The sequence below is a fragment of the Phascolarctos cinereus genome, unplaced genomic scaffold (assembly GCF_003287225.1).
Source record: "Phascolarctos cinereus isolate Bilbo 61053 unplaced genomic scaffold, phaCin_HiC Scaffold_3;HRSCAF=262, whole genome shotgun sequence".
In the NCBI taxonomy this organism is placed as follows: Eukaryota; Metazoa; Chordata; class Mammalia; order Diprotodontia; family Phascolarctidae; genus Phascolarctos; species Phascolarctos cinereus.
Genome location: NW_027555736.1, coordinates 255550965 through 255577323, shown reverse-complemented (window position 1 = coordinate 255577323; position 26359 = coordinate 255550965). Strand labels below are relative to the sequence as shown.

Sequence of the window (26359 nt, the reverse complement as noted above, 5' to 3'; positions counted from 1 at the left end):
AATCTCACTAAAGATAAAAGAAAGAATAAGGGTTGGGAATATAAATATACAAACTGAAGAATAGTCGGAAGGAGAGAAGTAAAAATCAGTAACATGAAAAGGAAACATGATTTCCATATATAAGTTAAATATATTGCTCTCTAAGTGAGGATGAAAAAAAAAATAACAACATAATGATTATAGGTCACCCAGAAAAGCTTGAGAAGTCAAAAAGCTTGTACATCAAAATACAAGAAATAAATAAGAAAAGTCTAAACAATGAAACAGATTTCCTGGAGTTTGTAGCTGAAGAGCATAGTCTTTGTTGTTATTTGTTTTTTTCTTTTCTTTTCTGATGATGATACGTGAACACCTTCAAATATTTCAATATTCTTGGAAGCCAAATTAACATACATACACACACAAGTGATCTAGAAGTACCACTGGCTGTTTTAGTCTGTAATCAAAGCTTTTATCAATTAAAAAAAGAACTAGTTTTATTGAAATACAGAGTATTTATAAGCATTACGAATTTATAAAAGACAATCAAGACAAATACATTTACAAATTAATGGAAGAGAAGAAAAATAAAACTTGTTGCTAAAATCTCATTTCTTATAATGTTAACAAAAGCATTACAAATGAGATGCAGACTGAAGAGACGATCTTTTCTAAAAGGAACTCTGCTAAAATAAATGAATCTGACAACAAACTGATTTACAGACATTATGCTACATTGTTTTGTCTTGTGTGTGAAACCTTCAGAAAGTGAACTCTGTATTAAAGATCTAATACAAGTATTCATGGAAATACCATTTTTAAAAATGTCTGTGAACTGGATTTAATTGTCCATGTAGACAAAGTCCACAATATTCTGGCAAAAATGGTGATATGGGGTATGGTTTTGGAGACCAAAATGCACAAAATTATTACTCACATTGAGGCATAAAACAAACTGGAGAAATCTGAGGCGTTTAGCACAAGTATAGCCTGTGCAGTATCCATTGTAAGGAATATGAATCTTCCTGAGATCCCAAGAAATGTTAATATTGGTGACAACATAAAAGTGCCATGTCCGCCTTCTTTTAAATGAAAAAAGCTACTCAAAGGTAAAATCTAAGATAGAAAAAAATCATCCAACTTTACTACACAATTGCTTATAAAAAAGGAAGAATAAACTCTTCACATTTGCTGTGTGATTAGTTTAAGAAAAGATATTATATGTAATTGTGTATAAAATCAGTATGTTAAGATTAACATCATTTTTGTTTTACTCAGTAATTTTTAAGAAATTGAGTAGTCCCTAAATTTCATTCCTATACCCTCATAAGGCATGCCATCTTGGTTGCTACAGTATTTTGAAAATATGTTTATGGAATTCCTTTGTTATGCACAACCGAAAATATAGGGGTGTTTTGCATATTTTACAGAATTCTATGAGTGCAGCATTCTTGAACTCTTCCTGCTCTTTGTCATTATTATTCTAAAAATACACATGTGATGCTTGAAAGTATTCTTTCCTTTTTTAGAAAAAAATAAACTTCAAATTAACTGGATTTCTAAAGCAAAAAAAAGTATATAAATTAAAAGAAATTCTCCTCCATTGACACTTTCTCCAAGGGCAATTATTTCTGACAGGGAGAGTGGATATCCCTAGTTTCCTTCAAGACCAAGTTAAAATGTTAGTTTTTATATAAAGGTTTGTTTGATCTCCCTTGTTGCTAGTGCCCACATTCCTCACACTGCTATTTTGTGTGTATAGATATTGTCTACCTCACTAAAATGTAAAGTGAGACATAATAAACATCTACAATAATAAGTAGTTAACCATATTTGCTAGTGACAGGACAAAAAAACAGAGAATGCATCCATCAGCCAATCATCAAACATTTATTAAGCAACCATTATATCAGATACTTTTTTAAGTAGGGGAGATACAGAGACAAAAATGAAATCATTTCTACTGTCAAGTATCTCACTTTACATTTTAGTGAGGTAGACAACATCTATACACACAATATAGCAGTGTGAGGAATGTGGGCACTAGAAACAAGGGAGATCAAACAAACCTTTATATAAAAACTAACATTTTAACTTGGTCTTGAAGGAAACTGGTGATTCCAAGAGATGAAGGTCAAGAGGAGTACATTCCAGTCATGGGGAGGAAAATTATGCAAATGCAGAGTTAGGAGATATTGTGTTTTGTGCATGGAACAGCTAATAGGGGGCAGTATGGCTAAGAATTCAGAAATAGTAGAAAGGAACCAGGTTGTAAAAAGCTTTAAATGACAAACAGAAGAGATTACATTTTTCTTCTATTTATTTCAATTAATGAAAATCTATCTTATAAGAACCCTTGTTATACATGTACATATCTAGTTAAGCAAAACAAATTCGAACCATGTCAAAACAAACATATGTCTCAATTGGTACCCTTTATCCAAAATCTTTCTGTCAAGAAGTGGATATTATGGATATCACAAATACTCTGGAATTATGGTCAGTTATTGATGTGATCAGAGTTTCTAAGTATTTCAAAGTTGTTTGTCTTTACAATATTGTTGTCATTGTATAACTCATACCTCTGGTCCTGCTCACTCTGAGCTAGTTTGTAAAAGTCTTTCCAGGCTTCTCTGAAAACTTTCCTTTTGTTATTTCTCATAATTCAATAATATTCTACCAAATTACCCCACAATATACCACATTATACACATTTAAATATTGCTATTATCTATTCTGGTATGTTATATTATAATTATTCTGGACTATGCTATACTTTGTTATTCTGCATTATATTATACTGTTACTTTATGGTATGTTGTGTTACATGGCATCTAGGTGGTGTAGTGGATAAAGTGCTGGGCCTGGAGTGAGAAAGACCTGCATCCAAATCTGGCCTTAGACATTTACTAGCTGTGTGACTCTGGGAAAGTCACCTTAACGTGTTTGCCTCAGTTTCCTCATCTGTGAAATGAATTGGAGAAGGAATGGCAAACTTTTCCAGTATCTTTGTCAAGAAAACCCCAAGTACAGTCACAAAGAATCTGACATGACTGAAATGACTAAATGACAACAATACTTTATTATACACAATATATCATAACTTGTTCAATCATTTCTCAATTAATGAGAACCCTCTTCATTGCCATGTAAAAACAATTTTTAACATTTGTTTTTAAAACTTTGAGTTCCAAATTCTCTTACTTCCTCCTTCCCCACCCACCTTCATTGAGAAAGCAAGCAACTCAATACAGGTTATACACGTGTAGCCATGCAGGACACTTTCATAATAATCATGTCGTGAAGAACTAACTGTACTTCCCTTCATCCTATCCCGTCCCCCATTTATTCTATTCTTTTTTTTTTTAATTTTTAGGCAATTGGGGTTAAGTGACTTGCCCAGGGTCACACAGCTAGTAAGTGTCAAGTGTTTGTTCTGAGGCCAGATTTGGACTTAGTTCCTCCTGACTTCAGGGCCGGTGCTCTATCTACTGTGCCATCTAGCTGCCCCCATTTGTTCTATTCTTTCCTTTGACCCTGTCCCTTCTCAAAAGTGTTTGCTTCTGATTATGGCCTCCGCCAATCTGCCCTCCCTTCTATCATCCCCTTCTCTCTTACCCTCTTCACCCGTATTTTGTTGTAGGGTAAGATAGATTTCCATACCCAATTGAGTGTGTATGTTATTCCCTTCTTAAGCCAAAACCAATGAGAGTAAAATTCATTCATTCCCTCTTACCTTCCTCCACTTCCACTCCACTGTAAAAGCTTTTTCTTATCTGTTTTATGTGAAATAATTTAAAAAAGAAAATCTTATTAAGCATATAATTAGTTAATCTAATTTAAAGAAATGATAGGAGAAAATGATTTGTATCAAAAATTAAAAAGAATTTTCAACAATTGATGAGTAAATGAATGACTTTATGAGAAGCTATTTTAAATAGTTTTATGGCAACAAAATTAACAAGTTAAAGGAAATAAATTAATAATTACAAAAATATGAAATAATGAACAAAAGAAAAATATACTAAAACATATTTAATAACTTAATATCAGAAAAAAATGAAAAGAGCATAAATGACTTTCCAAAGAAAAAATGCAAAGACAAGATAGAGTCACAAGTGAATTCTAGAAAACATTCCAAAAACAATTAATTCCTACACAACATAAATTATTTATCATAGTAAGAAAGAAAGTATTCTTCCAATTTGTCTTAAAACCATAACCAGAGAGAAATCAGTGAATATGCCTAATGAAGATTAATGGGGGGCAGAGCCAAAATGGTGGAGCAAAAGCTGTGCTTGCCTGAGCTCTCCCCCAAACCCCTCTAAATACCTGTAAAAAATGGCTCTAAACAAATTCTAAAGCAGCAGAACCCACAAAAAGACAGAGTGAAACAAATTTGCAGCTCAAGACAACCTAGATGGTTGATTAGAAATGTCTATTGCACCAGGCTGGGAGAGAAATGCAATTCAGGGCAGGCATACGGCCAAAACAGTCCTCTGTGAACCTGGAGCATGCCTCAGAGACCTGAATCAGGGGTGGCTGTGGTGGTTTCCAGACTTCTAAAGCCACGAATGCCAAGGACAATTTAGAAAGTCAGTAGGAAAAGTCTGTGACCCCAGTGGGAGAGAAACAAGGTCTCAGCCTCAGTCCAGCCACAGCCCCGGAGTGGCAGCTGCTTTCAGAACTTCTGGCCCACAGACTGAGGGGGAATCAAGTGGCTGATCAGAGGGGGATTGAAGGGATCTGTTTGCTGGTGCTAAGGCAGGATTCTCTTGCTTTGTTTGTGCTTGGATCTGGGACATGGTTCTGGGTGGCGATTTTGGAGTGGTGGAGCTTGTGGTGGCAGTGGAGAGAGAATCTTCCTCACAGTTACAAGGCAGGGAAAGAGTGCTTGTGGGCGCTCATAGACCAGAGCACAAGCCAGGAAATGAGTAAACACCTCACCCTTGATCATAGCACCTTGGAAGATTTGAAAATTTACAGGTGCTTAGAAGTATCCCTCAAAACAGCTGTACAAAACTCCCAAAGCTTGAGACAGTACATTCTCCACACTGGAAGCAGACCCCTACCTTAACAAAGACTTTGAAACTCAAATAATTGTCTGGGATCATGAGCAAACTGTGCTAAAAAAGTCAGACCATAGAATCTTTCTTTGGTGACAAAAAAGATCAAAACATACAACCAGAAGAAGACAACAAAGTCAAAGCTCCTACATCCAAAGCCTCCAAGAAAAATATGAATTGTTCCCAGGCCATGGAAGAAATCAAAAAGGTTTTTGAGAACAAGTAAGAGAAGCAGAGGAAAAACGGGGAAGAGAAATGAGACTGATTCAAGAAAATCATGAAAAACAAGTCAACAGCTTGCTAAAGGAGACTCCCCCAAAAAAATATACTGAAGAAGATTGGGTTTATAGCAAGAATGTAAGGTTGATTCAACATAGGAATACAATAAATGTAAAAATGATATTAATACAAATAATGTAAATTTGATTATATCAATGCATACTAATTTCTTAAAAGGCTTTGACAATATTCAACACTCAATTCTACTTTAAAAAATATTAGAAATTATAGGAAGTACACAGACTTTTCTTAATATAGTTAGTGTTGATCTAAATACATTAGCAAAGAGTAGATGTTATTGATTTTGTCTGTCCTTTGTTTTCAAAGAATACTTCATGAGGTGGCATCGTGACATGCACGTGAATTGGATTTAAGTGAATCAGAGTTACACAAAGTCATCAGCCTCCCTTTCTCTTCCAGTCATTGAAGTTCAATGGCAAGACAAAAGTAAAGAGGACTAGGGATGGCATGGGATGCAGTGGATGACCTTGATGCCTTCAGTGTCTGATCAAGATCTAAGTGTGCTCCACAACACCTACATCAGTCATCTTCATAACCACTGGAACAAATGGCTATTATCCAATCATTCTTCTGGAGGCAAGTCTTCATATGCTTTGAGTAGACATCCTGGTAACTCACTGATGGATCTGAGGTTCATTGGTTACCCTCAACCTGATTTAGCCCATTGCCAAACCATTTTACTGAGGTATGCCCTCTGAGTATGCTACACCTCCTTGGAGCTACAGGAGAGTTAGGTGAGAGGTAGACACAAAAGGTGAATAAGCAGCCCTGAAAAGGGCTCATCAAGCCCTCGCACCAGAGGTGCTAGTCTTCTTCTTTTTTTCTTTTGGCTAGGCAGTGGGGTTAAATGACTTGCTCAGGGTCACACAGCCAGTAAGTGTTGTGTGTCTGAGGCCGGATTTGAACTCGGGTCCTCATGAATCCAGGGCTGGTGCTTTATCTACTTTGTCACCTTGCTGCCCCAGTGCTAGTCTTTGCTGATCTTTTTATGCTCCCTAGGGGAAGCTAGGTGGCACAGTGGTTTGAACACTGGGCCTGGAATCATGAATATTTGAGTTCAGATCCAACCTCAGACACTTACTAGTTGTATGACCCTGGGAAAGTCACTTAACCTTATTTGCCTCAGTTTCCTCATTGTCAGGGCTATAGCTCACTGTGCAGTCATTGGTATAAGTATTGAGATTTCTCCATACTGCCTCTCCCTTTTCCCCACCCCACTAGCTGTTTTCCTCACTTTGAATGTAAACTTCTGTTTGATTCTTGACTGTCCTGTCTCTAACCTGCTTTGTTCAGCTCCAGCCACCCACAAGTTAGAGACTGGTCTGATTGACAGGTGGACTTTCTGGTACCAATGTGAGTGAACTAGGCACTATTAGTGATTTATTTCTCCAAAGTCCTACCCTGCCCCCACCTCATCTTGTGTATCCACTGCCGTTTCCTAGCTCTAATCCTGGGCTCATGCTCTGGTTGAGCTCACCTTTTTTTGTGTGGAAAACTCCAGGACCACTCTCTTGACCCAGTTCATTCTGGAACACTTTGGTAAGGATAATTGTTACTAAATGCAAATTCTGTCAATTGTCCCTGCTGCCTACCTCTGTAAATTTACTACCACTAGCCTCCAGTTGTTTTGTTTTGTTTTCTCTTCACCTGTCAGCACTGTGTGCCTTGGTCAAAATTAGAATTTTAGTTGTGTACCTTATTAGAATTGTGTTGTGAACTAGCCTGCTATCTATAGCTGGCTTGTCATTTTTTCTGTGTATCTATGTAAAATGTAAAATGTCTGTGTAGATTCTTTTACCCTGAGAGATTTAAAATGGAGCCAGTCAAAAAAACTGCTGAGGGCTATAACCAGTGAATTTAGAACACTGGGAAGGATTAATGAACTTTCACAGCTGAAGCAGTTTTCCCAGTAAGCAGAACTAACTCCTGTTTTGAGCTTTCCACAGGAGATTAGGTTATAAGAAAAGAGGAAAAAAAAACCTGTTAGATACTTTTTTTTCCTCTGGCATTTCAACATTGGCAAAGCTGGAAATACAGAATTAAAGTCAGATAATCAAAGTTTGTAGAACCATTAAAAACGTCTTTTCAGATTCTGGAGGTTTGGAGATTAATCATTAAGGGTTTGAAGATTCATTATTTTAAGACTGCAAGGGAGAACTCCTGAGACTTTGAAATAATTCCAGTAACTCCCTCCCTTCTGAAATATTTCAACAAGTTTTGGGGTACTACTGTATAGAATTTGTTTTAAGGAAAAATGAGGATTAAATTTTATAAAGTTTTTTGAAAGTAAATGGCAAGATTAAAAGCTTCATTGTTGTAGGACAATGAAAGAAAGCAGCAAGTTTGGAGCTAATACAGGGTGGGGGGTAAGAGAGAAGTAGGTAAATGGTTTGTAGTTTATAGCAACCTTTTGTTAACCCCTCCTTGAATTGTGGTTTAAACCAGAGATCCCCTCTAACTCCACCAGCTCAGAGACCCACTCTCTCTCTCTGTTAACCCTTCTCAGACCAAATTCCCAAATACAGGTGTTGAAAAAATTGCTGGAAAATGTAGGAAAACTTGGTTTACATTCTGCCCCTCCAGCCGTGGAGTTCAAAACGTTAAGGCCCACTTGGTGGAAGGAGGCAGTAGCTGTGGTGGGGCGTGAGCCCTGGGTAGTGGCCCCAACAGCACTGTGACCCTGGGCATCCTGTAGCCCACCCCATTAGGCAAGCCTGGGAGCATCACCCAGGTACATTACATCCTGCTCACCCTGCCCTTGAAGCATCAAGTACCCTCAGCCCCAGCAGCACCTGATGCCAAAAGCTGTAGCTGTCAGGGAGTCAAGCCCCACAATCAGCATCTGCTTTGCCCTGCCACCAAGACCTACCACCAATGGGGATGTATTTGCATTAGCTACCCCGGCACTGGGATTCTGTAGCCAGTGCCCTCTGCCACAACCCTCAAAGCCCAGTCAGTTTGTTCTCCAGTGCAGGCCCAGCCCTCAACAGGCCCTGGCCAGCTGCTGCCTGGGAAGCTCCTGGTGCCCATGTTGTCTTATCTCTGTTTGCTTCAGTTTCCTGATCTAGAAAGAGGAAAAAAATAATGGTACCTACCTCAAGGGTTGTTGTAAGGATCAAAATAATATGATGATTATAAAGAGCTTAACACAGTGACTGGAATATGTTGAACACTATATTATCGTTATTTCTTTAATTGAATGTAATTGTTCCATGCCTGATAACTCTAAAGTGGTTTTAAAATGACAAAATTAATAAGACCAATGATTTTTATATATTATAATTTGGAAATGTAATTGATGTCATCTGAAGTTTATTGTTTGTGTTATTATTGTTTTTCTAAAGTCTCTTATATTGTGAAATTTGAGAGACCATTGTAAGAGAAACGTTATTAGACAAAATGCTTTTTCATTTGGATACTCTTAGATTTTGAACTGGGCTTTTAACAGAACATGATAAAATATATGTTTGAAAGCTTAAATACTTAATGAGGTATATTTTGTTATAAAACAGATAATAATAATGATAATGATAATAATATTTATTATAATAGCAAATTTTCTTTTGAAAATTCTTCGCAATTGGAAACTGAATGCTTGGAAAGCATATAGGTTGGTTTAAAGATGTAGTTTCAACATATCAGTGATGAGATCAGTTATTTGCTGTATGAAGCCCTAGAATAAGGGTAGTATTTGTAAGTAAGGGTAAAGGAAATGTTAACTTCTAGGAAACATCAGGAAAGATATTCAAGCCCTAAGTTTTGGTTAGTGAAATGTTGCTATTTAAAGTAAAAATTCCTGAGACTTTAATATGTTATTTTTTGGGGCTTTGATTACAGAGATAGTTGTCCGAATTGTCACGAAGTCAGTAGTAGAAAACAGCATGAGCTGCAGTCTGGTAACTGTTAAAAGTGGATGTCTGTGCCTGGGAAAAGTTTTGGTGATGACTTAGGCATGGCTTAGGTAGCACCCTCCTGACTGTATTTCCCCATTTTACTGTTTCCTTGCTGTAAAGGAAAATTCCCAGCTGGTTAATCCCGACCCTTGTTTTTGATACATGGTGGCATGATTGGCTGTCAGATATGACTCGTGTCTGGAATCAAACAGAGCTAAGGGAGTTTCCCCCCATCTGTTATGATACATGACATTGTTATAAATCTCCCTCTTTTTCTTTTCATAGCAAATTTCTATAATCAAGAACTTTTGCAAATACAGTACTAAGTCTATTAAATAATAGATTGATACTGGAACATCTTTGAGTTACTATCATAGGATGCACCTTGGCTTATTTTTGCATCTCTTTTATTTGCCATAAGGGCAGGGATTCTTTCAGACTCCTTCCCTTTAGCCAGAAAGGGGAAATGTCAAGATATTTTTGTTTTCCAGAGCTAAGGCCCAGCAAGCAAGCTGTGTCCTGAGTTTGGCATAACAACAAAATATTTCTAAAAAGCCATCTTGTTTTATCTTGGTAATTAAATCATTACTGATTAAAGAAAAGTAAATTAAAATAACTTTGGGGCATCATCTCATACCTTTCAGATTGGTTAAAATGATAGAAGGAAGAAATGACAAATGTTGGAAGGGATATGGAAAAAGTGGGACACTGTTGGCCAACCATTTTGAAGAGCAATTTGGAATTATGCCCTGAAAATTATGAACTGTGTATATCCTTAATCTAGCAATACCACTATTAGGGTCTATTTCCCAAGGTGATGAGGGAAAAAGGAAAATAACCTATATATTCTAAAATATTTATAGCAGCGTTCTTTGCTGTTGGCAAAGAATCGAAAATTGAGGAGATGGCCAATTGAGGAATGGCTAAATAAGTTGTGGTATTTGATTGTGTGGTAAGAAATGAGCCAGTTGATTTTAGAAAAACATGGAAAACTTACATGAAATGAAGAAGTTTGAAATGAACAGAACTAGGAGAATGTTGCATGCAGTAATAGCAATATTGTTCAAAGAATAACCAAATGACTAATTTATTTTGAGTACTGCAGACACTCTTTATCAATTACAAAAGACCTGTGAAGGAAGATGCTATCCACCTCCAGAGAAAGAACAGAAAAATTGAAGTACACATAGTATGGTCTTACATACATACATACACATGTGAATATGTATATACACATATGTGTATGCATGTTAAATGATGAGCTCTAGTGTGGGTTAGGTAGGGAGGATGACAGTTTTGAACTTAAAATTTAACAAAAAATATTTAATTTAATTTTTAAAAAAGGTAATGGGAGTTCAATAGCACCCTTGCAGGATGAGCAAACAGGACTTTGGGTAATCACAAGGTGCTATCTGAAATTAACATTAAAAGAAATTTGATGCCTAATAAGAAGAAACTTTAGGATTTCTAAAAATCACACTTTTCCTGAATAATCATGATTACTTTGATTAACAATGCAATTCATGTCAACATAAAAAAATAAGCTGGAAAAATGATGAAAGAGAGCTAATTTAAGAATTACTACACTTCCTAGAAATTATGACAAAACAATAACCTTAACATCATATATCAAGAAATTATAAAACAAAACTTTCATATTTATTAGAACATGAGGACACAATGAAAAATAGAAAGAATCATAGGTGACCCTTTGAAAGAAATTACAATGGGTAAGAATTAGACATAGAAAGGAAGCCTACCAATTGGGGAAGGGCCAAACAAGCTCTGGCATATGATTTTGATGCATTATTATTGTACTATAAGAAATATCATTGCAAACTGTTACTACAAGAATGATGATTTTAGAAAAACCTGGAAAAACTTACACGAACTGATGCAAAATGAAGTGAGCAAAAACAGAAGAACATTGTACACAGTAACAGCAATGTTGTATGATGAAGAACTGTGAATTTTTTTTCTTAGCAATAGTTTTCTCAGCAAATACAATGATCAAAGACAATCCCCAAGGACAAATGATGAAGCATACTATCTGCCTCAGGAAAGAACTGATATTGTTTGAATAAATGCTGAGGAATGCTGTTTTTCATTTTCTTTCTTTCATTCTTTTTTTATTCAAGTTTTCTTGTGCAAAATGACTAATATGGACATATTTTACATTAAAAAAGAAAGAAATCTCAAAATAAAACTGTCAGAAATATCATAGCCAAGATCTACACATTCCAGGTCAAAGAAGAAATCTGTGAAACAGCTAGAAAGAAAAAGTTCAAGCGCTAAGGAGCCAGTCAGAATAACACAAGATTTATCAGGTACTATACTGAGTAGAAAGCATGAAATATATTCCAAAATGCAGAAGATCTAGATTTAAAGCAAAGGATAAATTATGCAACAAGGTATAAATCTACCAAGGAAACTATGGACATTTAATGAAGAGAGTACTTTTAAGCATTCCTTATAAAAAATAATGGGTTCAACAGAAAATTTTTATCTTAAACATAAGACTCAAGAGAAGCATAAAAAAGTAAACAAGAAAGAGAAATTATAAGAGATATAATGAGTTTAAACTGTTTACATTCCTAAGAGAAGATGATGTATGTAACTCCCAAGAAATTTAATAATTATCGCAGAGTACACAGATGCAAGTCAATTACGTGGGGATGATCTGAAGAAAAAAATGGAAAGGTGAGAAAGAGGGATGTTCTGGGAGAAAGGGGAAGGTAGAATAGGATGAATTATCACACAAAAAACAGGCATTCAGTAAAGAGCTTTTACACTAGAGAGGAAAATAGAAATTGGGTGGGCAACATTTGAATGTCACTCTCAACTGCAGTGGTTTTAAAAGGGAAATGTACATATTTTATCTCACCCAATAGGTACGTAGGATGGAATCGGATGAGAGAAAAAGAATGATAAGAGAAAGGGTGGATCAAAGGAATCAGTGGTCAGAAGCTAAGCAGACTTTTGAAGAGGGACAGGGACAGTGGAAAGAGTGCTGGTCCTGGGGTCAGGAGGACATAAGACTAAATCCAACCTCATTTACTTACTAGCTGTGTTACCTGAGCAAGTTATTTAACCCTGATTGCCTCAGTTTCCTCATCTGTAAAAAGTGAGCTGAAAAAGGAAATGGCCAACGACTGTAGTATCTTTGCCAAGAAAATTCTGAATGGGGTCATAAAGATTCAGACACCACTGAAATGACTGAACAACAACAACAAGGTTAAAAGAGAAAGAAGACAGAAGAAAATAGGAAAAGACACAGCAAGTAATCATAATTGTAAATGAAAATGGGATGAATCACCCGTAAAAGAAAAACGGATAACAAAATGCATTAGAAAATCCGAGAACATGTTGTTTACAAGAGACACACTTGAAAACAGAAAGACATACATGCAAATGCAGGGGTAGCAATCATTGCCCCAGATAAAGCAAAATCAAAAATAGGTGTAATTAAAAGATAGAATCAAGGGAACTACATTTTGAAGAAAAGGTACTATAGACAATAAAGTAATATCAACATTAAAAACATATGCATCAAATGACAGAGCATCCAAATTCTTAAAGAAAAAGTTAAATGAGTTATAGAATGAAATAGACAGTGCAACTATACAAGTAGGGACCTACACTTTCCCCTCTCAGAGCTAGATAACTCTAACCATAAAAATAAATAAGAAAGGAATTAGAGGGATGTATAGAATTTTCTTTCTTTTTTAAAATTTATTTTATTTTCAATTCATGCAACAAGACAAACATTTGCATAACAAGTACAGAAAAAAGATGATTGCACATGAAACTGTAAATCTACCATGTGCACTTTGCTATTCACTCCAAATATAGAACAAAGTTATCGTGTACATTTCTTTTTTCATTTTTTCTTCTTTCCCCCCTGCAACCCTAGCGATGGCTACCATTAGACACAAATAGGTATATAAATAAAATTATTCTATACATACTGTTATTTATCAGTTCTTTCTCTGGATAGGATCTTTCTTCATATATCCTTTATTTTTATTTTGTTCATTTGTAGTAGTTTTAATGAGTTATATTAGTACAAAATCACTCAAAGTTGTTATTAAACCAACATTGTTGTTATTGCATACAATGTTCTCCTGGTTCTGCTCACTTTGTTCTTCATCATTTTGTGTAAGTCTTTTTATGCCTTTCTAAGATCATTGAGTTCTTCATTTCTTATAACACATTAGTATTCCACCACAACCATACACCACAACTTGTTCAGCTATTCCCCAATTAATGAGGATCTCTGCAATTTCCAGTTCTTTGCCACCACAGAGCTGCTATAAACATCCCTCTCACATTGAAAGTTATAATTATAATTTGTGAATTTCCCTACATCTTATTTTTATTCACTTTTTTCTTTCTCAGACCCCTTGTCCCTCTTACCTTATCTTCTTCCACTCTCATACCTCACTCACTTCACTTCACCTACCCCTCCAAGAGTTTTCCCCATCCCCCTAATCTCAATTCACATATCCCTTTAAACATTCCCCCATTTTCTCTCCCAATCTGTCCCCCAGTTTTCTCATCTCTCTATATATTCAGATTTCTACACCTTTCCAGATGAACATGTTTCTTCTTCAACCCAGATGAGACTAACATTCCAACATTACCAACTCTCTACCCCTACCTGATTCCTCTGTATTACTTCTTCCTTTCATGCCCTATTTTTATAATATAATTGCTCCCTTCTCCTTTCCAGTTTTGTTTTTTTAGAATTACCTCATCATACACAACTCAATTTCAAAATTTCTTTTAAACTATCTTGGTAATAATGACACTTTCAAGAATACTGATAACATTTTCATATATATGTATATACATATGGAAACAGGTTGACCTTAATGAATGCCATATAACTAGTCTTTAAATCTTCTTTTTATTTCTTCTATATCTTTTATGTTGAGTTTTCCAATGAATTCTGGTCTTTTTGTTAAAAATACCAGAAAGTCTTTCCATTCATCAAATGTTCTTTTTTCCCCTCATTCAGGATTATACTCAACTTTGCTGAATGTTATCCTTGCATGCAATGCCAGCCCTTTTGCTCTCCAATATAATGTTCCAAAACCTCTGGTCTTCTAGAATAGAAGATGCTGGGTCTTGTGAAATCCTGACTGTATTTCTATGATGTTTAATTTTTTTTTCTTATTTCTTCTAATATCTTCTCCTTAACCTGGGAGATTTAAAACTTGGCTATAACATTGCTATAAGTTTTACTCCTGAGATCTCTTTCAGGTAAGGAATGGTAGATTTTAATGAATAAAATTTTTAAAAAGTTAGATACAAAGGCCCTATGGATACAATAATAAGTGAAATATAATAAACCTTTTTCTGAGTTGTACATGATACTTTCACAAAAATTAACCAAGTTTTTAAACATAAAAACAAAGAAAAAGAGAAATATTAATACCTCCCTTTTAGAACATAAGGCATTAAAAATTATATTAAACAGAGGGCTATAGAAGCATAGATCAAAACTTAATGGGAAACTAAATAATCTAATTCTAAAGAATGGCTGGGGGGGCAGCTGGGTGGTGCAGTGGATATAGCACTGGCCCTGGAGTCAAGAGTACCTGAGTTCAAATCTGGCCTCACACCAAACAGTTGACACTGACTAGCTGTGTGACCCTGGGCAAGTCACTTAACCACAATTGCCTACAAAAAAAAAAAGAGTGGCTGGTCAGAGAACAAATTATAGCAATATTCTCATTAAAGAGAATGACAACAATAAACAGCATACTGAAATTTGTGGCATAAAGCCAAAATAATACTTAAGAGAATTTTTTTTTATCTGCAAATACTTATTTAAGTAAAAAAAATAGAAGAGCATATTGGTAAACTGGGCATGCAATTAATCCTCCCTCCAAAAAAAAATTAAATAAACACGGAAAAAGAAAGTTTTAAAAGTCAAAGGAGAGATTTATAAAATAAAAAAACTATTGAACTAAGAAATTAAAGTAGGAGGTGGTTTTGGGGAAAAATACAAAAATAGAAAAACATTGGTTAATTTGATTTTTTTAAAAAAAGAAAGTAAAAGCAAATTACTAATATCTAAAATGAAAACACTGTGCCACTAATGAAGATGAAATTAGTACAATGATTAAGAATTATTTTTTTCTATTGTTATTCCAAAGAAATGAAAAATTAAGTGAAATAGATGAACATTTACAAAAAATATATATATATATTTCCCAGATTAGTAAAATAAATAGAGTACTTAACCCTCTTAGAAAAAGAAATTGAATAAGCCATAAATGAAGTCCCCCTCCCAAAAATCTCCAGAAACAGCTGGATTTAACAGTAAATTTGAATGAGCATTTAAAAAACAATTGATTCCAATACAATGTAAAGCATTTGAAAAAATTGATTTTAAAAAGGCATCGTGCCAAATTCCTTGTATGACAAAAACATAGATTTGATACTTAAATCAGGGAGAACAAAAATAGAGAGAGAAAACTACAGGACAATTTTCCTAATGAATATTGATACAAAAATATTAAATGAAATACTAGCAGGAAACTAAAATAATTAAAATGACAATTCTGCTTAATTTACTTATTCAGTGACATACCAATCAAACTACCAAAAATATTTTATAGAACTAGAAAAAATAATTATAATATTCATTTTGAAGAATAAAAGGTCAACTATTTCAAAAATGCAAGGAATGTGGCCTAGCTGTACCAGATCTAAAATTATATTATAAAGCAGCAATCATCAAAACTACTTGGTACTGGCTAAGAAATAGAGTGGTGGATCAGTGGAATCAGTGGCTAGGTATACGCGACACAATAGTCAATGATTATAGTAATTTGCTGTTTGATAAAACCAAAGACTTTAGCTTCTGGGATAAGAATTCACTATTTGACAAAACCTACTGAGAAACTTGGAAAATGGTATTACAGAAATTAGGTATAGATCAACATCTTATACCATATACCAACATAAGGTCAAAATGGGTACATGATTTAGACATAATGGATGATACCATAAGTAAATTAAGAGAGCAAGAAATAGTTTACCTGTGAGATCTATGGAGAATGGAAGAATCTGTGACCAAACAAAAGATAAGAGAGCATTATGAAATACAAAATGGATGATTTTGATTACATTAAAATGTTTTTGCACAAAGCCAGTGCAACCAAGATTAGAAGGAAAGCAGCAAGTTGGAAAGCAATCTTTACAGATTGATAAAAGGCCTCATTTCTAAGATACAGAGAACTAAGTTAAATTTATCAGAATAAAAGTCATTCCCAATTAATAAATAAATCAAAGGATATGAACAAGCAGTTTCCAGATGAAGAAATTAAAGCTATCTATAGTCCTAAGAAAAAGTACTCTAAATTACTGTTGATTAGAGATATGCAAATTGAAACAACTCTGAGGTATGACTTCACACCTATGAGATTGGCTAATATGACAGAAAAGGAAAATGATAAATGTTGGTGAAGATGTGGGAAAATTGGAACACTAATGCATTGTTGATGGAGTTGTGAACTGATCTAACCATTCTGGAGAGCAATTTGGAATTATGCACAAAGGAGGAGAGAACAGTGCATACCCTTTGATTTAGGAATAACACTTCTAGGTCTGTATCCCAAAGAGATAATAAAAAAGGGAAAAGGACCCACATGAACAAAAATATTTATAGCTACTCTTTTTGTAGTGTCAAAGAATTGGAAATTGGGAATGCCCATCAATTGGGAATGGTTGAACAAGTTGTGGTATATGAATGTAAAGGAATACAATTTTATTATAAGAAATGATGAGTAGCAGATTTCAGAAAAAACCTTGAAAGACTTACATGAACTGATGCTGAGTGAAATGATCAGAACCAGAATAATGTACATAGTAATGGCAACATTGTTGGATGATTAATTATGATAGACTTAGCTCTTCTCAGCAATGTAATAACCTAAGAAAATTCTAAAGGACTCATGATGGAAAATGTATTCCACATCCAGAGAAAGAATTGTGGAATCTGAATATAGATCAAAGAGTACCATTTTCACTTTTTTTTTTTTTGGTTTTCATTTTCCATTCTCATGGTTTTTCCCTTTTTTTCTGATTCTTCTTTTGCAACATGATTATTATGATAATATATATTTAATAATTTTTCATTTATGTACTATGTCAGATGGATTTTTTATCTTTGTTTTTTTTATTTTTCACTTCTTCCTCTGAATGCAGATAGCATCTTTATTCCTATGTCCTTTATAGTTAATTTGGGTACATATAATAATAAAAATGACTTAATCACCCAAAGTAATTTTTTTTGTAGGCAATGGGGTTAAGTGACTTGACCAAGGACACAGAGCTAGTAAGTGTCAAGTGTCTGAATTCGGATTTGAACTCAGGTCCTCTTGACTCCTGGGTGGGTGCTCTATTCACTGTGCCACATAGCTGCCCCACAGCCAAAGTCATTCTTAAAACAGTATTGCTGTTATGATATAAAATGCTCCTTAAGTTTTACTTGTTTCAGTCTTCATTATTTCATGCAAGTCTATTCATGTTTTTCTAAGATCATCAAACACATTTCTCATTACACAGTAGTTTTCTGTCATAATTACATACCACAACACAACTTGTTCACCCAGTCCCCAGTTGACAGGCATCCCTGCAATTTCCAGTTCTTTGCCACTGCAAAGAGAGCTGCTAAAAATATTTTACAACGTATAGGTTTTTAAGCCCCTCACTCTAATCATTTTTGAAAATAGATCCAGCAATAGTATTTCTGGGTTAGAAGGTGTAGGCATTTTAATAACTCTTTGGGCATAATTCTGAATTACTCTTCAAAATGACTGGACTAGTTCATAATTCCACCAACAGTGAACTAATATCCTGATTTTTCCACATCACCTCCAACATTTGTTACTCTTTGCTTCAACCATTTTAGCCAATGCAATTAGTGTAAAATGATATCTCAAGTTTGTTTTAATTTGCATCTCTCTAGTCAATAATGATTTACAGCATTTTTTTATATGATTATAATTGTTTTTTATTTCTTCATTGGAAAATTGCCCGTATAACCTTTGACCATTTGTCAATTGGGGAATGTCTCATATTATAGATCTGACAAAGTTCTTTAAACGTATTTGATACATGAGACCTTTATCTGAGAAACTTCTCCCCCAATTTTCTGCTTTGTTTCTGATCTTGGCTACATTTGTTTTATTTGTAGAAAACCTTTTTAATACGTAATCCAAGATATACATTTTACATCTAACTTTGCTGTCTGTCTCTTGTTTATTCATAAATTAATCACCTATCCATAAGTCTGATAAGCAATATATTCCAGTTTCTTCTAATTGTCATATATCTTCTTTATATCTAGGTGATTTATCTATTTTGACCTCATTTTGGTAAATGGGGTAAGATATCTATGGCCAATTGCTTCCATACTGCTCTCCAGTTTTCCCAACAATTTTTTTTAACCAAATAACTAGTTATTTCCCTGAAATCTTAAGTCTTTATGTTTGTCAAACACATGATTACTATATTTATTTGTTGCTGTAAATTAAATGTCTACTCTGTTCCATTGATCTAACTTTTTATTTCTTAGTCAGTACCAGATAGCTTTGATCATCACTGTGTTATAATATAGTTTAAGATCTGGTACTGCTAAACCTCCTTGCTTCACATTTTTTTCATTAGTACCTTTTACATTCTTGACTTTGGTTATTTTGAATGAATTTTATTAATTTTTTCTAATCTGGAAAAATAAATTTTGGTAATTCAATTGGCATTAAATATATAAACTATTTTAATAAAATTGTCATTCAATTAATATTTCTCCAATTATTTTTATTTGGATGAATTTTCTTAAAATTAATTTTTGTTTATGTATTACCTGGGTTTGTTTTGCAGGTATACCCTCAGGTATTTTATACTATCTAAAATTATGTTAAATAGCATATTTTTCACCATCTCTTCTTACAGGGTTTTATTTGTGATATATAGGAATGCTGATGATTTATACAGATTTACTTTACACCCTGCTACTTTGCTGAAATAATTTTTCAATTAACTTTTTAGTTGAGTCTTTGGGATTTTCCTAGTATATCATCATATTGTCTGCAAAAGAGATATATTTATTACCCCAATTCCTGTTCTTATCATTTTTTTTCTTTTCTAATTGCTATTGCTAGGATTTCCAATACAGTGCTGAATAATATTGGTGATAGTGGGCATCTTTGTTTCACATGCGATATTACTGGGAAGGCTTCTAATATATCACCATTACAAATAAAGCTTGCTGATTGTTTTAAACAAATGCTTTTTATCAATTAAAGGGAAAATAATTTAACACCAATAACTTCATGTGTTTTTAATAGAAATTTGTGCTGTACTTTAGCAAAAGCTTTTTTCTGCATTTATTGATATAATATGATTTTTGGAACTTTTATGGTTGATAAAATCAATTACATTAATAGTTTATCATTTATTATTGATATAATCGATTATATTAATAGTTTGTGTTAAAATATTCCTGCATTCCTATTATAAGATCATAATGTATAAGCTTTGTAGTATATTGTTTTAATCTTTTCTTTAGGATTTTTGCCTCCATATTCATTAATGAAATTGGCTTAAAATTTTCTTTCCTGCTTTTACTCCTCCTGATTTAGGTATCAGTATCATATTTGATTCACAGAAGGAGTTTGCTTCATCCTTTCTTTGCTTATTATTCCAGATAATTTACTTAATATTGGAATTAGGTAATCTTTAAATTTTTGATAGAATTCACATGACTCCATCTGGTCCTGGTGTTTTTTTCTTAGGCAACTTATTTGTGGCCTGTTAAATTTCTTTTTCTAAAATAGGTCTGTTTAGATATTCTATTCCCTCTGCTCTAATCTATGCAATTTATATTTTTGTAAGTATTCCACCATTTCTCTTTAATTGTTAAGTTTATTAGCATATAATTGAGAAAAATGACTCATAATTGCTTTAATTTCATCTTTATTAATGGTTTATTTACCCTTTTCATTTTTGATACTAGTGATTTGGTTGCCTTTTCTCTTTTTTTAATCAAATGGATGATTTTCATTTATTTGTTCTGTATAAAACCATCTCTTAGTTTTATTCACTAATTCAATGGCTTTTTTACACTCAGTTTAATATATCTCACCTCATTTTTAGGATTTCTAATACAGTATTTAATTGGAGACATTTACTTTGTTCTTTTTCTAGTTATTTTTAGTTGCATAGCCATTTCATTAGTCTACTCTTTCTCTATTTTATTGATGTAAGCATTTTGAGATATAAATTTTCCTCTGATCACTACTTTTGGTATATCTCATAATTTTTTATATGGAGCAATAGTTTGTAGATCTTTGACATAAGCCATTGATGACTCCATCATCATCATCATCAATATCATAATAAATATCATTTTCCTATTGTCTGTTGTTATCAAGGTTGACAAATGTTTATCAATTATTTAGAAGTAAACACACGTCACTTACCAAATTGTACCAAATTATCTTAAAAATGAAAAGCAACTATGAAAGTTATTCCATCACAATATAGATATATAAAAAAGAGTTAGATATGCTAAACTAACCATGTTTTTTTTTTCCACTACAGAAACCATCAGCTCTTAGGGCAGAAGCTCTCAGTTTCAGAGCAGCCTGTGAAAGATAACAGCTCTCCATGTTCTTAGTGTGGAGTCCCAAAAAAGAGTGAGGGTGACAACACTTTGGATAGAGTACCAGTGTTAAAGAGATCTCAGTATATACTGAAAAGGTACCATTCCTAACCCATACTAGTGATATTTCATTTTTTCTAGTTCCCAGGATCACAAAGGTAATGATTGATTAATGAGATGGGAAAGAGAAGTTCAGAACACTCTCCATGCATGTAAAGTGGTCATTTAAACTCCCTAGAACTAGGTGCTTAAAAAAAACAATCAAACTAAACCAAATAAACAAAATAACTCCATTTATTTTGAGATGATCTTGATTGTGCATGAGGTTGGTTGGTGTTGCAGTGTTTAGAGCACTAGACCTGGAATAAAGAAAACCTGAGTTTGAATCATTCCTTTCTGCATGTATTTAGTACTGGGAAAATCAATCCCCCTTAGTCAGTTTCCTAATGTGTAAAATAAGAATAATAATAATAGTGACTACAATGTGACTACATTGGGTTGTTGGGAAAATCAAAGAAAGCACATGGAAAGTGCTTTTCAAAATTTGAATGCTATATAACTGCTAGTTATTGATACCATCATTACTGTTATAATTATTGTTACTACTTTTGTTGTTTTTATTGCTGTTATTTTGGAAACCAAAAGACTACTCAACAGTTTAGGGATAGAAGACAAACTAAAGACAGGCATAAAATCACTTGGGATGGGATGGGAGACTACACAAAGCATCAAAATGTTCTAAGGAGTTGTCTTTATCTTCAAGTTACATTTTATCTTTTCCAAAGGAAATGGCTTTAAGGAACACCCCTACAGAGAGGATGACAGGGCTTTTCTCAACAGAGTTTACAACTTTCTCTTGAGATTCTACAATTGAATGGGGACTTAGATAAGATGGTTTAGAGAAACTTTAGGGGCAGCCAAGAGGCTTAGTGGGTAGAGCACCTGGCCTGGAGTCAGGAAGACTTATCTTCTTGAGTTCAAATCTGACCTCAAATACTTCCTAGCTCTGTTACCCTATTTGCCTCAGTTTCCTCATCTCCAAAATGAGCTGGAAAGGGAAACAGCAAACCACTCCAATATCTTTTCCAAGGAAACCCAAAGGGTTACAAAGAATTGGATAACAATTAAAACAAACAAACAATGAAGACCTAGATGGGTGGGAGCAGTTTGTATCTTTCAAGTAAAGTATAAGAAATTTGAGAAACATAATTTCTGGGTAATTAATCATTTTATTAATCATGCTAGCAGACAATTAATAAAAATGTAAATGGAACTCTCAAATGCCAAAGATCCCTCATAGAATGTATGCAACATTTATATGCCTTTGGAAAAGTGAGTGTTCCTGAGGGTGGCAATCAACTCTGATTGGTTAACAATTAATGAGAAGAATGAATATTATAATGAGAGGGTGGCTTAGTCTAATGAGGAATTGGAGGACATGACTATGCTCACTCAGTCTAGGACAAAGAGATTATTTGTTTTCCAAACTACCCCAGACTAGGGCTCTAGGACTAGAGAAAACAGGGTCCACTTCTACTCAAACTCAGCTGAGTGGAACACAGTGGGCTGGAATTCATCTTATATTAAATTCTCATTATAAATTGTATTCATAAATTAAGTTATAACAGTGATGTAAATATAAAATATATTTATAAATTAAATTACTATGAACTAAATTTATATTAAATTCTATATTAAAGTTTTCTGGTTGGGTGAGGTAACAATTCCAAAATTTCATCTCATGATTCCCTCTGCCTTTCAGAGAAATAAGCTTTGATCTAATCTTCCAATGAGGAAGGGAAAAAATCCAGGATCTCCCCAATATTAATAATTAGTCATTTAATAATAATTTCTCTCGGTCATGTTAGGGAAAATAAGGATATATACTAGTGTAAATGCATGTATACATTCTTTAATAAACATCATTCATTCCTTTATATTTAAAAGGAAAAATAACACTTTTAATTAGGAAAATTCTTAACAGTAAACATATCCTTATGTTATAAAAAGAAATGAAAAAAACATGAAATCAGATATTACGGTATGCATTGTGTCACTCTCACTGGCACTCTCCAAAAGACTCAAAGGACCCAGACTTATTGGTTTTCCTCCTTCTGTCAGGATGCCCATGCCAAAAATACCTTTCTTTTTTATACTCTCTCTCTTTTTTTTTTTTACTATTAAGTGACACCCTGTTTTCCAGAGCTAAGGACCAGAGCAAGAAAACTGTGTCTTGAGCTTGGCATAACAACAACCCTTTGTGTTCACCCTCTGGATGAACTCTTCTGCAACTAAATCACAGAACTAATGATCCCTAAGTCCAGACAAGTATTAACATGCTCATACATGAAGCCCTGCCATGAATGGACTTTTTGTCACTAGGCAACCTTGAGTCACTACTATTGCTGCACTGCATTGTTTGATTCTTTGTCTAGAGACAACTACGTATATCAAGGTTTAGCATCACTGCCTTGGATCTCTCAGCTCATGTTTCCATCCTCTAGTGGAATATAGATGGCTTTTTGCTTATGACCACTGGTTTTGGTTTTATTTCATTTTATTTTTCAGAGTTTACTGTGGTTGTGATCACCTATGTGATCTCTTTAGTATTTTTAGGGTTAGCAGCAGTTGTAAAACCTTAATGACTCTTCAGTCATAAAGTTGTCACTTCGTACCAGAATAAAAATACAGATAATAATAACTAAAATTTATATAAAACTTACTATGTACCAGGCACTATGCTAAGTGGCTTACAATTATTTCATTTAATCCTCACAACAACCCTGGAAGGTAGGTGCTATTATTATCATCTCTATTATACAGATGAGGAAACTGAGGCAAATGGAAGTTAAGTAATTTGTCAAGGGTCACACAAGTAGTAAGTGAGCCCAGATTTGAATTCAGGTCTTTTTAACTCCAGGCTGAGCACTCTATCCACTGTGTACCTACCTTAGCTCAGATTCATGTTTAAACTTTGTCTGAAGACAGAATATGAAAATTAAGGATATTTGGAACCAATTACATGCTGGAAAATCTTTAAAAACCAATCTTTATGCCCCTCAAAAATTATGCACTCAGAAAACAGTTTTAAATTTAATTTGTGTTACTAGTATTTTTCGCATCACTTTCTTTAGTCTAGAAAATCAAGGGCAAAATAAATAAAAATTGAGGCCATTCTCTGCTAACTCCCTCTTCTCTCTTTTTCATTTTATATCACTAATATGCCATGGACAACAATCTCCTTTACTCACATGATGAGGTCACCATTTTTCAAACCTTATTTTCTTTGATCTTTCTGTTGCTTTGACACGGCTGACCACTTGTTCTTGTTATTTTCTCCTTTCCAGGTTTGTGGGACATAACACTCTTGGTTCTCATCCTACTTATCTGAGTTCTCTTTCCCTCCCTCCTTTGCTGAATCGTCATCCAGATCATGTCCTTTCATCGTAGGAATTGTGTGGGGTTCTGCTCTTCTTTTTTTATCTATATTTGGTGATCTCATCAATTCTCACTGATTTAACTGTTGTTCAGCTGTTCAGCCATGTCTGACTCTTTATCACGGCCCCATGGGCATATCACACCAGGTCCTTCTCTGCTATCTTTCAAAGTCTCTCCAAGTTGCTGTTCATTGTTTACTTAACACTATTTATTCATCTTATTCTCTGCCATTCCCTATTACATTTGTTTTCAATCTTTCCCAAGATCAAAATCTTTTCCAATGAGTACCATCTACTTATCATATGGTCAAAGTATTTAAGCATGACGTATTGTATTTGACCTTATAGTTAATAGCCTGAATTAATATCTTTAAATATTGATTGATTTGACTTCCTTTTTGTTCAAGGGACTCTCAAAAGTCCATGAGACTCCATGAAACATGAAGAAACAATGAAACAAAATCAAAAGAGTGAAAAAAATAGACGAAAATGTGAAATATTTAATCAGAAAAGCACCTGACCTGGAAAACAGATTGAGGAAAGGTAATTTAAGAATTATTGCACTACTTCAAATCCATGATTAGAGAAAAAGATAGAGGAATATAATTTTGATATTATGAGAGGTCTCATTGAAAAGAAGCTCCAATTACAGTATCATGATCCTCTGGTATGTGTATGAATATGCATACATACACATGGGATATATATGTATACATATATGTCCATATACATACACATTGGGAGGATCATATACATAATGTAGATATATAAATATATACATATATACATAAACACATATATGTATATTAAATGTAGGTACAAGTAGGCATGTTTTCTACATGCACGTATGTGAAAATGCTATGAGATGCATAGTGAATGCTTGATAATTCCTGATTTGCCTCATGCTTGAAATTAATCACCATGGACAAAACATGTTAACCATGAAAAAGGAGACATTTTCCCTCTATACTTGTGGGCAACATAACCAGGAAAGATTCTCAGGGACACAAAGGAGATTAGATAGATAGATAGATAGATAGATAGATAGATAGATAGATAGGTAGATAGATAGATAGATAGGAAGGGATAGATGTTCACTGGGAATTAGGAAGGAACCACAGACTTTGAAAACTTTGTCAGCCTGATTCTTTACCTGTTATTGTAACTGGTCTCCTTGTGCTGGGTGTTGTTGAGTTCCTTCTCTGCCATTCTCCACGTGGCTTGTCTGAATGAGGAGGTTTATGTCTGGTCTCACACTCCTTTTTCTCACTGTGTCTCTTGCACAGTAATACACGGCTGTGTCCTCAGCTTTAAGGGAATTCATTTGCAGGTGCAGCATGTTGTTGCTGCTGTCTGTGGAGATGGTGAATCGGCCTTTCACAGAGTCTGCATAGTATGTGTTTCCTCCACTACTATAAATATATGCAAGCCACTCCAGCCCCTTCCCTGGGGCCTGGCGGACCCAGTTCATGCCATAGCTGCTGATGGTGAATCCAGAAGCTTTGCAGGAAAGGCTAAGAGATCCTCCAGGCTGTCTCACATCACCCCCAGACTCTACCAGCTGAACATCACAATGGACACCTGCAAACAAAGAGTCATTTAAGACAATAGTCACACAAAAACACCACTTGAAAGAGTGTATCCTTGGTCAAAAAACAAACAAAAGACAAAACTACCTTGTAAAAGAGTCAGAATGAAAATTCCATTCAGTCCTAATCCCATTATGCAGGCTCTACAGTGTCAATCCTTAGGAGAGGATGGTCACACAGAAGAAAAGCTCCTCTCCCAGAGCTGCAGGCACAGGTTTTTGCTGGTTTTCATCCCTGGAGGGAGGAGCCCAATTTGCATGTCTTTCTCTGTAAAGTGTGAGGAACAGCAACTGCCTCCCAGTCTGATGAGTCCCCTCCCTGAGCTGCAGAGTGAAGTTTTCCCCAAAATTAGTTCTTAAAGGCTGGGGAAATTTAGTGACACCGAGAATCCAAATATCATTGATAAGAATTCAAT

The 26359-nt window shown here is 34.4% G+C and overlaps 1 gene segment (V, D, J or C); it reads right to left on the bottom strand.

The window, feature by feature from the left end:
- Positions 1–1850: 1850 nt before the first annotated feature.
- LOC110203237 (immunoglobulin heavy variable 3-48-like) lies at positions 1851–26156 on the bottom strand. The segment is given in 4 exon segments: positions 1851–14923; positions 16291–16318; positions 25509–25936; positions 26032–26156. Coding segments are annotated over 2 exon segments (471 nt in total).
- Between the last annotated feature and the right edge of the window lie 203 nt (positions 26157–26359).